Source organism: Opisthocomus hoazin, chromosome 8 (genome assembly GCF_030867145.1).
Source record: "Opisthocomus hoazin isolate bOpiHoa1 chromosome 8, bOpiHoa1.hap1, whole genome shotgun sequence".
Lineage (NCBI taxonomy): Eukaryota > Metazoa > Chordata > Aves > Opisthocomiformes > Opisthocomidae > Opisthocomus > Opisthocomus hoazin.
This window is the reverse complement of record NC_134421.1, coordinates 43,304,317-43,320,275: the sequence shown is the minus strand read 5'-3', so window position 1 is coordinate 43,320,275 and position 15,959 is coordinate 43,304,317. Positions and strand designations below refer to the sequence as shown.

Below are 15,959 nucleotides of genomic sequence, written 5' to 3'. Positions count from 1 at the left end.
TCTTTTGAGAGTGTTTAACAGACTCAGCTGAATTCCAGGTATGTCATGTTTCATTAACAATTGAGGAGGCTGTCAGAGAGCAAAATGAGTTTCTATTACTTGCTGAGCAAAGGTTTGATATTTATAGCATACTATGCTTATGTATTGCTGAGCAATGAACTAATTTTTCCATTGCTCTCAGTATGCAAGAATCTTTCATTTTAAAGATCTCTGTGTGGTTAACTAATGTATGTCCTTGCAGCGTTTTCTTGAATGGTAGAGATGCTGGATCATCCAATTCTCAATTTTAATTTTATGAGCATACAAAGTGGATGTGTGAATATTACTATTCACAGTAAAATAATTATCTGTAGATTAAAATTTACTATAGTTTTTTGCTTATACTAAAATTCCAAATCTATCTACTGACAATTGGGCGTAGTGACTTTAAACAGAGAATCCTTTTGATTATCTAGTTCAGTAATGACTGGAAGACATTATTTAAAAAAAAAACCCTCAAACAGAATACACAGTAAAGGATGATATCAGGTTAGCGTTAGTTTCATCATTATGGCTGCTTTTAAGAATCCTGTTAGCTCCCATGGTGTGGGAGTCTGAGACTCCTACAATGAACAAAAATTCTTGCTTTTATGTAATACATGGTGTTGCTAACAACATTCTTGCTTTTATGTAATACATATGGTTGCTCACAACTGAACTTGACATGCAGTCTGTCACAAAAAGCATGTATATACACATAGGTATGCATGTATGAAGAAGTTTATGTACATATAACAATAGATATACGCACACATATGTGACTCCAGGTTCATTTAATTTGTTTATGAAATGCGAAAGAAACTTTTTTTCTATTCAAACACCTCTGTGCTCAGGAAGATTTTACTCTCAAATAGCAAAGGATGAAATAAGAAGCTAATGTTATATATTTGTCCCATGTCAGAATAGAAAAAGAAAGCTTTCATTTTCTACCGCTGGCTACCTGGGCAAAAGCCAGGTTGCCAGAGCATGGTCCAGGCAGCAGATCAGTTGTTGAACTTCTGGGGCCTGCTGTGGATTTTTCAAACAGGGTATTGCAGAAAGGTTTGCTGTAAAGATCTGATAGAAAAGCCACTCTGTCAAAAATGGCCTGACCAGACCTTGGGTTAGCATTCTGTGTATGAGCCCAGAGTAATTTAGTAGCTAAAAGCAGAGGTTTTTCCCCTGTAAACAAGGCAGCGATTGCGAACAAATTTGTGGCAGGTGGTAAGAGGAAGAAAAGCAAGTCTTGTCACAAACTCAATGTTTTCTAGTTTGATACTCAAATGGATTTAAAATAAATGTTGTTGTTGTGTTGAAATCATTGGCTAGGAAGCAACTTGGAATGTGAGTATTGTGTTGGATCAGGCAGCTGTCCATCTGTCCTCTGGCTTCTGTCTCTGCTTTGTGCATTTTTGCTTTTTTTTTTTTAATGGAACCTACATTATTCGTAGAAAAGTGGAAAGAGAACCCCCAACCTCAGCAATACTTTCTGTCTTACCTGATTTTAGATTGTTGTGGATTCAGAATAACAGATTGTGGCTCAAAACCAATGGCTTAATCTTTCTGTGTTCAGTCTGATGTTTTGATTTTTTTTGTCTACAACATATACACTCTCACTCTGCAGACCTACAGTTTATCAGCTAATCCGTATCATATCTTTGGCTTACCACAATAAATCAAATGTGAGTTACATTGCCTCTTGCAAGAAATACCTGCATTGCAGTTACTCTGTTATCTCGGCAAAATTCTGGGAAAAATATTCTAAAAACTGCATTTAAGATTTCTACTCTAATGACCTTCTTGTAAGACTTTTAGCAGATCTTTTTCTTCAGTTTCGCCTGCCATGGAAGGAATGTGGCAAGAAAGGAATTGTCTCAGACGTAAATAGAACCATGTGATGTAAACTTGGCAATATGATTGCAACTCTTGAGATGTTGCGGAATTTTCTCTTCCATACAATATTTCAGGGATTCATTGTTTTGGACTTAGGTCGAAATTTTACATAGCAATAGTTCTGATGAACTGACCTTTTCTGTCGGAAGAGCTTCGTGAAATATGCAAACTATTCCCATTTTGTGAAACATATGGGCTGTAAATTAGATCATACACAATAACAAGAATGACAGGACTCTTCTCTTATCCATGCCTTGCTTCTTTGCTTTGCTTATATTAGTTTGTTAATGTCTCACTTTATCTTCCTTGCTGCAACAGGGAGTGCTGTACACACACTGTAACTCCCTGTTGGTGGAAACGTGGGGTAAACTGTACAGATGAGTGCTAAACATGGAACACTACTTGGACAGAAAAGCTACAGTATAATTGTTGAGAAAATAGTATGTATGAAAATGACATTCGAGCAATGGAACTAGGTTCGAATGAAACTTGAGACTCAAGCAGTATTCTAAAAACAGTCTTAGACTTGGCTGTTACAGGTGTTCAGACACATCAAATCAGAAAGTAAAGTTTGGTAGGGACAGCCATTTTAAAAGTAGAGAAATGGAAGCAAACATTTGAACGAGTAATAAGCTAAATGATACATAGACATTTTGTATTTATAAAATTGAAATCTGTCAAAAGTGACAAAAAATATAATTTATCTCCTAGGTGGGTTTGTTAATGTACAGTTCTTCAGCGTTGTGAAGATAAAAAATATTATACCCTTAAAATATATATATTGCTGTTATGATATTTAATAAAATATATTTTGTATTGAATGCATTGCAAAAATAGTGAAAAATTAAGTCCAAAGCATGGCAAGGGAAAAAATTTTTTACATTGTAACAGCATATAGGTCAAGAACCATGCTCAAAGAAGTACTATGTGTGTTAATAGATAGATAGTAATTAAATGAAATGTGTAGGCATAACCTTTTCTCAGAAGGTCTTTAAACAGTTGATTGTTGTAAAATACAGGAGTGTAACAGCGAAAAGAACATTCTATGTTTATCTTTTTTCCTCCTCCGTAAGCATCCACTGCTGACTACTTCCAAAAGGAATTTAATGGTTTATATGGATTTTTGGTTTGACCAAATATGTTGATAGACACAGGTGCTGCAGAGGTTATCTTAAGGGTTTGAATCATTGAAATAAATTATATTTAAATAATCTTTAAGGATGTTCTGTTTCTGTAGATGACCAAACTTGGTTGCTGCAAAGAACAAGGCTGTCGTTGACCCCTGGTGACAACCACTATGAAAGGAATTTGGTCATGTATATTTATCTAAGATGGATTAATGTAATTCAGTAGGGCAGTGTATGATGGTTTGCAACATACGGAATTGTGATATTTACATGCAGATCTTTCTCTCTGAGCTCGTGTAGTTATGCATTTATCTGTTGTCACTAAAGACACTTTGTCCATATGGCTGTCAATATCGTACATTGGTATTAACTAGATACCTTATATTTAAATTCTATACACACATATTTTCAGTACCAAGAAAGCCGAAAGCAAATTGCCCAACTGTATATATTAGTGCTAGTAGGACAAAGTGTGTATTAAATGTGATATCAACACTGTTCGTGGAACAACATTTATGGTTTGTCTTTTTGGTCAATTATATTCTTCTGTGCAGAACATCTATTTTCAGCACGCATTCTTCCATCGCACCTATTTTTATTTGTTTTTCTTAAGGTGCATGTTTTCTGTCAGTAGGTGCAGTTAGTAGTCAGATATTTGTATAGGTTTAAAATGTAGTATATAATGCCACTGTACATGCTACATCTGTTTCTTGGCTGGAAAATTGTCTGGCTCTGAGTATTAAATATGAATTTCCACTTAATGAAAACTACTGTCTTTTTCATTCTTTTTTTCCCAGTGTGATCATTACTACGGTCTTGTACCTTTCGGATGCCCTTCGTAAAAACTTCTTAAATGAAAACTTTGATTACAAGGTAGAGTAACTATGTCTAACATAAGATAGATGCAATAGCTGCTACATCATCCTGTGCCTTGGTCAGTTGTAATTAAACTTAGCTCCAGCATCTAAACAGCTAGAACATACACTAAATCAGCAATTTCAAGTGCTCAGAAATTAAGTTTTCTCCTAAATACAGGACTGTCTTAAATATCAGGAATGCTGTGGGGTTTTTAAATTTCTTATTATTTTCATGTTGTTATTTCAACCTCTGTGTTAGACTACATATTCGGGATTCTTGCATAACAATTTTTTGGATTACAGAAACTATTTTTTTTATTTGTTATCTTGGAGTTATCACAGAAAGGAAAATTATTCCACTTTTGAATCGATGCAAATTTATCAAAAATATGGGTTTGCATTTCTGTAATTTATCTCAAGACCAGTTACCATGCTGCATAATAAGATTAGAAAATTATAACACTGCATGGTGAATGTAGTTAAAGATGTTAGTGAGTACCTCATATAGTGAGGTATGGCACCTATGATAAACTGTGAATTACAGAATGATGCTCTTAGGATTCAGATGGGAAGGCCTAGAAATGCATCTGAAAAGCCCCTTTCCCATGGAAACCTGAACAAATAATTCTGCCCAACCAAGAGACATTGGTCCATTTGCTTCATCACAGAAGCTGCATAATTTCCTTCCTAGAGAAGACAAGAAGATTTCAGCAGAGTTGTGGATGCTCCTCTGAAAATCCAGATTCTTGCTGGAGAGGTTGGAGGGGATGCAATTTATCTACTTGACATGACTGGACATGAGGAAGCCTATCCTTTATGAAGTTCCACAAGTTTGGAGACTAAAGCTGATAGACAAGGCAGCTATGTTCCTTCGACTTGCTTAACAATGTTATTGCTATCCTGCAGAACTGCAGTGTCTGGAATAGGGCTCCCGCTACGTTGCTTTCTTCCTCCTGCCACGGAGCATCTCTAATTAGATTATAACAGTTAATATTTTAATATATTTTGAATTTATCTTTAAACTTATCTTTATGTCTTCTAAGTAGAAGATTCAACATCTGATTCATAAAGCATGTGTACAGACATCTGTATATTTGCAGTATGTTAACAAAGCCTGGCTTTGGTTTTGTCCAATGAAGACTGCAGGAAGTGAGACTTGCAAATAATCTTATAAAGTAGGTCAGACCAGAGAACGACAGTTCTGTTATGTGATAGCTTTTGAGGTGTCAGAATTTTTTCGATTTTAGACTTAAAGGCACAACTTTTTGTAGTTTTCTATTTAAATATACCAGAAATTGTTTCAAAATTTAGAAGGCAACTTTTTCTGGTTCAGAGGGATGAAAAAAAAATATCTGCAGCTCTGAAACTTTTCTTTTGAGAGATGTAGAATATGTAAAATAGATGTATTTCTGCTGAACATTTTGGGGTTGGTGGAAAGTGTATTTGGATGCAAAGAAAGTTAGTCAAAAACAGTCTGAGTAATTTATTAGTTGAGACTGAAACAAGAGATGTGACTTGAAAATCTGCATCTTGAGTGGTCATAAAATGGTGGTACTGAGAAAATGAAATAACCAAATGCCATATGCTTGTTGTAGATATGGGATTCCTACTTCTTTCTTGCTGTCATTTTTATAAACCAGTTATGTCTGCAACTGGAGATGTTCACACCTTCCAAGAAGAAAAAGGTTTTAGAAAAGTAAGTACTGCTGTCAGCTTCTAGAAAACTGTAATAGATCAAAGACTTCTCAAAATGCAAGGCATGGGAGGTTGCAAAAAGACCTACCAAAAGATGATGGTAATAGTATTTCCATTGACTAGAATGAGAGTTGGTTCTGGCCCTTTGTATGGGTCTTCAGGACTGACAGCAGCCTTGACGGAAGTGACCAAATTGGTTCAAAGTTTGGGAGCAAAATAGCCATGTTGTAGCTGTGCCAACGGTAATTTCTGGTTCATGCAGAAGTTGATTCAGACTGGTTCACGTGTTTCTGTGAGACACTGCACTGTTGTCTGTATGAATTAATTGTATTTCTTTAAGCTAGAGTAAAGCTATCTGTTCTCAGAGAGAGAAATACAGTGTATTAGTACAAGAAATAGCTTTTGCTTTACAGCTGGGTTACTGGTGTATAGCACTGAGAAGGAACTGATACTTTTGACAATATTGCAAATCGGCCTGGGTTTAGGAATCTGGTTTTAGCCGAGTACAAGGGAAAAAGCAAAAACTTGGAAGAAATCAGTACTTTTGAAGTAGTTTTTTGTGGACTACGAATGAGACATTTAATTTAACAGTGTCACAGAATGGCATATGAACTTGATTTTTTTAAACGATCTTTCACTGTTTTGCTTTATCTTTTTAATACATTACAGATATGGTGACATGCGGGTAACAATGGGATGTGAAATCTTCAGCATGTGGCAAAATTTAGGTAAGTAATTAAATACATCATCAGTAGCTCATAAAATTAAAAATAATTATTATTTCACCTATTAAATTCACTTGCTAGTGATAGAGGAGTTGTTGATAATTAAGTTCACCTGAAGTCTTGATTCAAGTTTAGGAAAACCCTAGTCATTTGTAGTTCCTTTCTTTATAGTTAAACTAAGCCTTGATACTGTGTATCTGACCTGTCCCTATTTCTTCAAAGAGAACTGAAAGAATACCATCAGTGAAAATTAGAAAATAAAGTACTTCTCTTTTTGGGCAGAATTATTATGCCTGGAAATATACTTATATTCACAATTCTAGTTCTGTTGCCAAACAGTTTAAGGAATAGACATATATCAATTCTGAAGCTCTCTTGAGATTCTGGATTTGCATCAAATCTTCCCCTAAGTCCTAGTTGCACTGAAATATAAAGGCATAAACAAATCAGTGACTGATATATAAATGACGCATTGGACAACGTGAGAAAAATATATGCTTGGATGTAAACCTAGGGACATTTTTATATTTATAAGCAATAACTGTGCAAACTGAAAATATGAGCCTCAGAGAAATGCAATTAAATGTTGTTTGGGAAGAAAATCAAAACTGAGTAGAAGATTTGGACACTATGTTTGTCATCTTTATATTTCAGTTATTTAACAGTCCACTTCATTAAAGGGCTCATTAAAGATATGAAGACCATCGGTGGTTACTGAGATACTGTCATCTCAATTCTATAAATCTTTTCCCCAGCAAGATAAGTAGTTGTAAAAAAATGGTCTTTCTGATCAGCTTGTACTAGAAAGAGAAATGTTCAAAATAAGAAATACTTGCTTATTAATACCTTGTTAACATTTGTTGTGTAGCATATTTGACTTCTTTGCAGTATTTAGTATTGCTTTCTTACACTGAGGCATCCTCTAAGTTATTTGGATACATGATGGATATTTCTAAACTGGTATATCAAGGATCCACTCCTGGGTCCCATCTCATTCCTGCAGCTAGGATAAAGCCTTAGTGTGCATCGTCTCCCCACTCACATTGTTTGCTGCTGAATGGAAACCCAATATGCATGCAAGGAGGGAATCATCATGCCTTTCAATAGGGACGAGTTTTGTGGGGTACAATATGGAGTTCATCTATAATGTGTCCAGTCAAATACAGTAGTCAAGATATTTCATATGATTGGTGTTATGCTAGTCAGCATTTTACAGTTCTCTTAGCAATAAGAGTCATCAAAAGCCTTGATCCTTGTACAATACCCTTGTTTTCACATGGATATGCATCCCAGGATGTTTCCAGCAAAGGGAATTCTGATTTTACTTTGCACAAACACAGCCACTAAACAGAGCAACAAGCAGGGGGGACTGCCCACTAGAATATCCAGAGATCCAGAGGTAGGCTGAACGTACATTAATTCCCAGCTTGGAAAGTCAGTGCGTTTTGATTCGTAATCCCCCCATTCCGAAGATGTCAGAAGTCTTACTCATGGAAAACTGAAACTGAATGGTCGATCTGTACTGTATGCCATTTCCAGCTTTCCTGACAAGAATATAGTTTTGTAGCTTCTGCTAAGTAGAATGTGGTGAGTTAATGGAAGATGTTTTAGTACTGATTTTAAAGCGAGTTGTTTTGAGAACAGCTGAGTCACATCTTCCCTTTCCTGCAGTCAAAACATGTACTTCCATTTCTGTACTCACAAAACTAAAGATAGGTAAAAAATCAAAGTACTTCTTTTTGATGAGCACACCATAGTATGTAACATACATGTAACAGACAGTTAACCATTTTGTAAACACAAGAATGTAGAGCTTAGAAATCAAACCATTGCTGTGAAAAAGAAGTTAAATGCCCAGAGAGTGCTTTGTCTCTCTTTGTTCTACTTCTGGAAGACTAACTTGGGATACAGATAGCCCACTGTCACTTCTGAACTCAGTATTGCGTAATAAAATCTGATAAATGATGCTGGCCTTGTATTCTTGTATTGTCTGCAGCTTTTCACTTTTTGGGCTTAAGAAAGAGCCCATGCTGTGATGGATATGAGATAAAATAATCTATAGACATTTAGAGTGCTATTTTTTAGTTCTTCAGATAGTATTTGAATTGCTTGATAGCTCACAGGACACCCAATTCACATTCAAGTTCATGCTCGTTTTCTTTTTAGGGGAACACAAGCTTCACTTTATTCCAGCATTGATTGGCCCCTTCCTGGAAGTGACCTTGATCCCTCAGCCAGACCTGAGGAATGTAATGATTCCCATTTTCCATGACATGATGGACTGGGAGCAAAGGCGAAGTGGCAACTTTAAACAGGTACCGTGTGCGAAGCTGTTTATAAAACAGGACTCAAATTCAAGCACTTCAGAGAGCGCTGGTCCCAACCGTTGGTGGTTCAGGGTGGAGAAGGTAGCCACAGTGTTAAACCTATTGGAGAGGGATTATCAGGGTTTTTTCTTTTTACTCTCTGCAGGGGTAGTAAGATTCTCAAACTAATGCTATCATGTTGCTATCATGTTGATAATGTAAGAGGAGCGATAAAATCAGTGGTCTGCTGAGGCGAAGAACAGAACTTGAGTTGTCTTCAACACGGCTGATTTTGTTGTGGTGGTTTTTCATCTCTGCTTTACAGCAGTACAGACTACTGGTTAGATAGGACTCAACTAGCTTCAGTTGAACTTAAAGATTAGATGGTCCTTCTTTGGAATGTTCTTCTGTAAGGATCCAAGTATTCTTGCTGCTCAAAAACCTTCTTAACAGGCTAGGAAGGAACGACCAAGTGTGCCATCTGCTCCCGCAGCTCCCACTCAGTTCTTTCAGACTGCCTCAAACCGTTTCTCAGTGCCCTCGTTCCTGCTGCTTCAAATGAAGGAAAGCAGAAGTATTTGAATTACTCCCAGGCAATCAATGCTTAGGGTGGGAGCTGTATCTGAAACACAAAACAAGCTATTAAGAGCGGAGGAGTGCACGTGATGTAAGTAGGTAGCTTTTCACTATCAATATATAAGCTTATTGTTAAAAATCACCATAAAAATGTTAGCAAGGAGTGAGGAGGAAAAAATCCACTTGTTTTGCTTCCCTGTGTTTTCAGCTTGGGTTTGAATGTAAATTGTAATAGATTTATTCTCTAATAAAATGTCTTGACAACAGCTTGGTTTCTCCCCTAGATTTGTGGTTGCTAATATATTACTGCTAAAAGGAGGTTTGAAATATTAACACAGAGTGTTGCCTCACATCTGTGTGTTTTATAATCAATACACTTTAAAATGTGCATTGAAGGAGTCATTAGCCACAAGATATGTTCTGTAAGTTTCTTTGATAGCTAATACATAAATCCAGGAAACTGGATTTCTATACCAAATACACTGGCAGGTAGCGAAGGCTGGGAAAGTAAGTCTGAGCCCCCAAGTGTTCCGAACAGTGCAGACATTTATAAAAATTAATTTATAAAGAGTGGAGTGCAGGTCAGAAAAGATGAGATTTTTATTGAAGTCAAAGAAAATGGCTTGTGCTTACAGCCCTGCAGTGAGAATTCAGGCAATTTATTTGGGCTGTGTTCTTTTTGTCTGACTCCATAAATAGATAGCTGGCTTAGCAGCAGCAAATGCTACTCAGCCTGTAGTTTTAAAGTCACGTTGCTCAATTTAAATTAGCTCCCTCCCTCAAAAAAAAAAAGCCCACCAAAAAAAGAAAACCCCATGAACCTTGGGAATAACAGCTTCAAAGAAATGAAGTGACTTATCAGATTTGCGTGATTGACCGATAATTCTAAGAGATGCATTTAGCAAAGTCCCTTACATAAAAACAAACCTTCTCTCAATTTTCTCTAATCTTATTAAAGGAAAAAGAAGCTGTTTACACTACACTTGTATGTTGCAGGTGGAAGCAAAACTGATTGACAAACTGGACAGCCTAATGTCGGAAGGTAAAGGCGACGAAACATACCGAGAGCTCTTCAACAGTATGTGAGTAATATGTTTATCATACACAGATTCCTTGAATTTGGTTGGTTCTATCAGATGCTAATGTCACTGTAGAGAGGGAATGCTTAAAACAGCTGTGAATCTCATTTTTTTCTTTTGCTTTTTCTTTTTTTTTTCTGAAAACCTGAGGAATAAAACATTTTATGGTGTTGTATGGCATCTGTAAAGTCTGGCTGTACTTCTCTTTACCTACTTATTTTAAAATCAGAAAGGCAAGAAGTGCTTCATAATTGCATAGGGTGCAGGTAGAGTTCAAATGGAGCGTTTTGAAAACAAGGCATGAGAATTTAACAGAAAGCTGTTCTGTAAGTAATTTTCTATTGCCAGAAACTTGGACTCATCTGTGTAATGTCACTTGTTGATTTCTTGGTTGATGTATCCAATTTTATTCATTCTGTTAAGATTATTTCTTATTATTTTATTTTATAAATTACTTGTTAAGCTTTTAGTATATTTTAATAAATGACAAATCACTGACATCTAATAGGAAAAGCTGATAATAGTGCTGAAGTTCCTAAGATTGCCCACAACTGAAATAAATGATTGTCACAGAGTACAGGTACCAAATAACTAACTGAAGTCTGTCTCTGTTGTTCCTCAGAACCCAGTTCCACCTAAGTGGAAGATTTCACTTATTTCTGGTGTGTTTAGTAGGAGATGTATTGTTCCTCTTTAGGATTCCAAGCTGCGTATTTTTCAGTACGATTATACACATGATCTTTTTCTGTTTATATGACTTCCTAACTATTCCTTCTTCTTTAAATATTAGTTTTAGCTCTGTTGTCTTTGCTGAAATAATAACATTGAGATCTCAATGTCTGTGAATAGCAAATATATAATAAACTCTAAATGTACTGAGTTGAAAAAAATAGTGTTCCTAAATATTTATCACAGAAGCAAAAGTGGATAAGAGATCAGGCAGAATATTACAGAAATGGATGAATGATGGTAAACAACAGTACAGTATGCTAAAGCAGAACTTTCTTGTAATTATTCATTTTTTTTTTTGTAATCTGAATAAAGATAATTAAAAGTAAGATGATTTCAGTATTTTAGTAACACAGTACTCTAACTTCAAAATTATGTCATTAAGGGAAATGCTCTAATTATAAGATGAAATCTAAATACATTCTCCTGTGCAAAATACATCAGAATGTGTGTCACTGAAATACCTTAAAATTCTTTAAGTATATTGGTATGAAATATAGTTCCTAATTTGAGTTGGATTTAAACTGGGGCATGTTAAACAAGATACAGTGAAAAACGATCAGAGCCTTTTATAAATCTAAATGCTGAAGACATAGTCGTAGTAATTTAAATTGCAGAATGTCTCACAGCATCAGTGTGCTTGTTGTTTCTGTTCGGATATAACAGAAGTTGAAACTAAACTCTTTGAGAAATTTCAGAGTAACTGCTCAAGTTCACTTCCAGCTTATGAAAAATAGTATTTATCATTATGTTTTTTATCTCAGTTTGATTTGACTCCATACATTACACCTCTCAAGAGGGGAGCCTGCAGAATGTACTAATCTAAAATGGAGGATGACATAGTGTTCTAGGATATGTGAAGGAAAATGATTCGAATCAGATGGGCAGTTTAGGGAGCTGAATGCAAGGGATGGGGTCAGTTAGCCTGAGATTTCTTTTTATTTTTCATTTCTTCCATGGGTAATTTAAACCAAACTATATTAGAGTGTCTTTAGACAGTGGAAGAAAGCAGACTTGTTTAGGCTGAAGTAACAGAGATGTGGTATGTACCCCAGGACTGTGAAACAGTAATACAGTTTTGCAGCAAGCAGTGTTTTGTAGTCTTTCATGAAGGCAAATGCTACGATATTACCTGATCTTTCTGAAGATTCGGCATGGTTGGTTTTGATAGGTATAGTTGGGAGCCAAGGGGATGCACATACCTACTTTGGATACAGTCCAGTAACTGCAGTGGGTGTGACACTTTCAGGATTTGTCATGCTTTTTGTTTATTTTGTCTGAACTGGAAAATGAATTTAAATCTCTCAACTCCCACGTTTTTTTTCTCAGAAACAAACTGCATCTTTCCTTTGAACATCTTCTGTTTTCAAGGATAATTTATAAGCATCTCTGGACATACCCAAAATATTATGTGTATAGAATTCACTGGTTATAACGGAATTATTTTTACCAAATGAAAACACATGGTGAAAGTGGGGGGAAGATGACTGCTGTTTGTTTTGAATCGATGTTTCTCTAGGGACTTGAATGTGACCACTCAGTGATTAGCTCCTGATGTCATTTCAAGAGCTGCAAAGCATGGAGTAGTGAACATTTTGCTGTCATGAAAAACTGGATGCTGTAATTGCTACCCAGTGTAATCGTGGTATAAAAGGTGTCCTGATCTACATTTTCACTGTAACACTGCAATTGAATTCCTGAGTTAATTAGCACAGGAAAAAGAATGATTTCACTTTATTAAATAGTGGTTAGAACAAAATCTTTGGCAGCCAAGGGATATGCTCATGTAGCTCTTTTGTTCTGAATCTGATGGATGCTGACAGTTCATTACTTCTGTAGCTGTATTCCAGTTTGGCGTAACACAAACCAGTTCAGTGTTGTCTTCAGTTGTCTGAATTTCTTCCCCCAGGTGCATGACTGAATTTGGCACTGACGGGACTGAAGCTTTCAGAGCCCTTCTGAATATTTTTGTGGGGTTTGGGTAGCTCCTCACTGATCTCTGAACTTTTTGCAGGAAAGTTTGGTTTTGACCCATCTGACGAGATGAGGGAACCTCTGGCTATAGTGAGGTACCAAAACAGACCTCCAGATGTTTTAAGGCACTTTTAGGATTAGACGCCTCTGAGTTAGTGGGCTGAATAACTTTGTGGTTTAGGCATATAAAATCTGCTTTCTGTGTGATTGAACATACATATATAATACACGCATAAAATCCACTTACTACGTGCCTGAACATGGTTCTAAGCCTGGTGTTCGTCTCTGGACAGCTCTGATCCTCTGGGTCACCACTCTGCTCTCTTATTCTTGGGAACCCAAGATATAAAAAAGAAAACCAAAAAAAACCAAAAAACCCAAACAAAAACAAACACCACCACCACCACCACCCCCCAAAAAAACCCCACCAAAAAAACCCAAACACATAGTTGTTCAGATGAGCCCAGATGTTAGGCTGTAGTAGTATGGATATGCAGAAGCGTTTTCATTTTTTCTCTGTGTTGTTTATCTCCCTTGGTGTTTTGTAGAGCATAGCACCTGGGCTATGCTTTGGGACCTGTAAGTAACAGGAATTTAATTCTATGGTAGATATAGCCATGAGGAAGCCAAGGTATATATTTGAGTAGCTGTTTCATTCTGTTTGTTCTGTGCATTGTGGTGAAAGATGTATGGTATAGAGGGGGAGGCATGCATCAGAAAGCAAGTCATAAAGTTGTTCAACTGATGACATTGATGTCAGTTTAAATAAATACTTTGAATATATCTACACAACCCATTTGTAGAAATTGTATGTTTGTAATGAATATGCCAATACATTTATAAAGAACATGCATAAGTCAAATGCACATGAAAACCATCTGTTTTAAAAGAGAAGTCAGACTGCTGCTGGTTTTCTACAGGAACTGTAGGTAATTATTTTGATAAATTTAGGTTGAAATGTTCCTGTTTAACACAGGGTTGAAAGGCAATAGAAAGGAAAAATCAGTGCAGTAGTCAGTGCTTAATAATGTCACAGGCTCTACTCGTATTTCTTATTAGACACAAAAACTTGTATTGAAAGGCATGGAAGGGGTTTAAAAGCAAATGAAGTTAGCCTGTGTATTCTGTATGGTAAGCAGAGATGCCAGATTAGTGCTTCAGCCTCTTCTGGTTAAGGATGGCCTTGTCATCTGTCTCTGCTAGCAATGACAGGAAGCCAGTCTCTGGTGGGGGAAAGGCACCTGACTGCCTCCTAAAGAGAAGTGAGTCTAAATCAATGTAAGGGTGCAGAAGGAAGATCAGTGGTTACTTCTTGCTTCCACCAGAACACAGCTTCATTTAGGTTGAATTAGTTTGGTGAATTGCATCTGTGACATCCCCCGTACGTGAGGAGCTGAGCAGAGCTGGAGTGTGTAGCTAGTGCAGTTGGCACGTAGGAGTTATTGGGCGCTGTTACATGTTTGGTGAAATTTGGATGTAGGAGTTTTATGGGACTGAACATGCTCAGTATAGATGAAGGTCAGTGGAGCTGACAGCTTGCCCACTGCAAACAGAAGGTTTGGAGATGCTATTAACAACTCTCTAAAAAGCTGTGAGTATAGGGATGTGGCAGTTTTCAGGGACTCCTAAGTAAACCGTACCTGGGTGCATTTTCAGGGAGACTGAGGAAATATCTCCGTGGACATGTTGTCCATCTGAGGTCCTGCACCAAAGGAGAAAAGTAGCACAGTTCTGTAGATAAATATTTCCTTGTTCATTCTCAGAGAGGAAATGTTGGAAATTGGTGCCCGAATGATTAATATTTGATAAGCAGTGAAAATCAAAGGCCTATAACAGAAGGAAATATCAAGTATAATTTTACTGACACCTCCACTTACACCATCTGGAAAACTTTTCCCTTCAATATATAATCTGCATTTACATAAGTCTCAGAATTCAATACAGCAGAGTTTTTGATAAGGAATCTTAGGACAATTTAAGCTCATGGAATTTTACATGTGCATACTTTGTTCTCAGAAGGAAGTCTTAAGTGAAGGGTGGGAATTGTCTTATTAAAATCCCTTCCCCATTTTTAAATTTCATACATGCTGAAATATTAAATAGGAGAGGAGGAGAAATCTTTGTTTAAAAAGTTGAGTTCCCATTGAGAAGGCATATTGAATTGATAAATATTCTTTTCTAGGTACATCTTTAAACTCCCCATTTGCTGACGTATCAGCATGAAATTAATATATATATTTTATGTAAGAGTTCTGTTAAGTCTTTGGGATATTAATATATTCTGAGAATTAGGTATTTGATATATTTTAACCTGATGCAGCTAATATAAAAATCATTTGTTTTGTCAATGCTTCCTGGACTAGAATTCCACTTTTTGGTCCTTATCCTAGGTAAGACATTGTTTGCAAATTGTGCTTCTTGGGAGGGTGTTTGTAAAAGAAAATCTAACTGTTGAAGATGTTGCTAAGGTATTAAGGTACTGGTAAAAGTGGAGTGGTTGTCATAGTGACAGTTAAAAATAAATGGTGAAATTGTTCTGGCTTCTTTTTTTTTCAGTCTGCTGAAGAAAATTGAGCGGGAAACATGGAGGGAAAGTGGCGTTTCATTAATCGCCACTGTGACTCGCCTCATGGAGAGGTTACTGGACTACAGGTCAGTGATTATCACAGTTTATAAGCAGGGGTGTCACCTTCAAAATACTAGGAGACAAGTATGGTGATCTCATGCAAACGGTGGCTGCACATGGACACATCAGTTGTACATGCTCAGGATCCCTGACAGCAGCTGCCTTAGTCAACAGGAAAATGAGACAAGCTGGTTTGAAAACCAACCAAGTAGCCTCCCCATGACAGGAAAATCCAATGGTTTGCACGAGTTTCCTGTAAGGGAGTGTAGGAACTTCGACAGTACATTAGTGACTCGAGTCTGTCTGAAGACACAGAGCTCAGTACTAATCACCTGACAGTTGTTTTACAGAATG

General features: G+C 36.6%; 1 protein-coding gene across 5 annotated transcripts in view; it reads left to right on the top strand.

Moving 5' to 3' along the window:
• DOCK4 (dedicator of cytokinesis 4) overlaps nucleotides 1-15,959 on the top strand; it is a 263,237-nt gene that overhangs the window by 205,999 nt on the left and 41,279 nt on the right. For 3 of the 5 annotated variants that reach the window (XM_075427729.1, XM_075427732.1, XM_075427728.1), the window contains 7 exons: nucleotides 3,836-3,911; nucleotides 5,491-5,591; nucleotides 6,260-6,318; nucleotides 8,482-8,630; nucleotides 10,194-10,279; nucleotides 15,343-15,369; nucleotides 15,536-15,631. In XM_075427729.1, coding sequence (XP_075283844.1) covers nucleotides 3,836-3,911; nucleotides 5,491-5,591; nucleotides 6,260-6,318; nucleotides 8,482-8,630; nucleotides 10,194-10,279; nucleotides 15,343-15,369; nucleotides 15,536-15,631 — 594 coding nt within the window. The remainder of the gene's footprint in view (nucleotides 1-3,835; nucleotides 3,912-5,490; nucleotides 5,592-6,259; nucleotides 6,319-8,481; nucleotides 8,631-10,193; nucleotides 10,280-15,342; nucleotides 15,370-15,535; nucleotides 15,632-15,959) is intronic. The other 2 variants (XM_075427733.1, XM_075427730.1) reach the window with 1 other exon arrangement.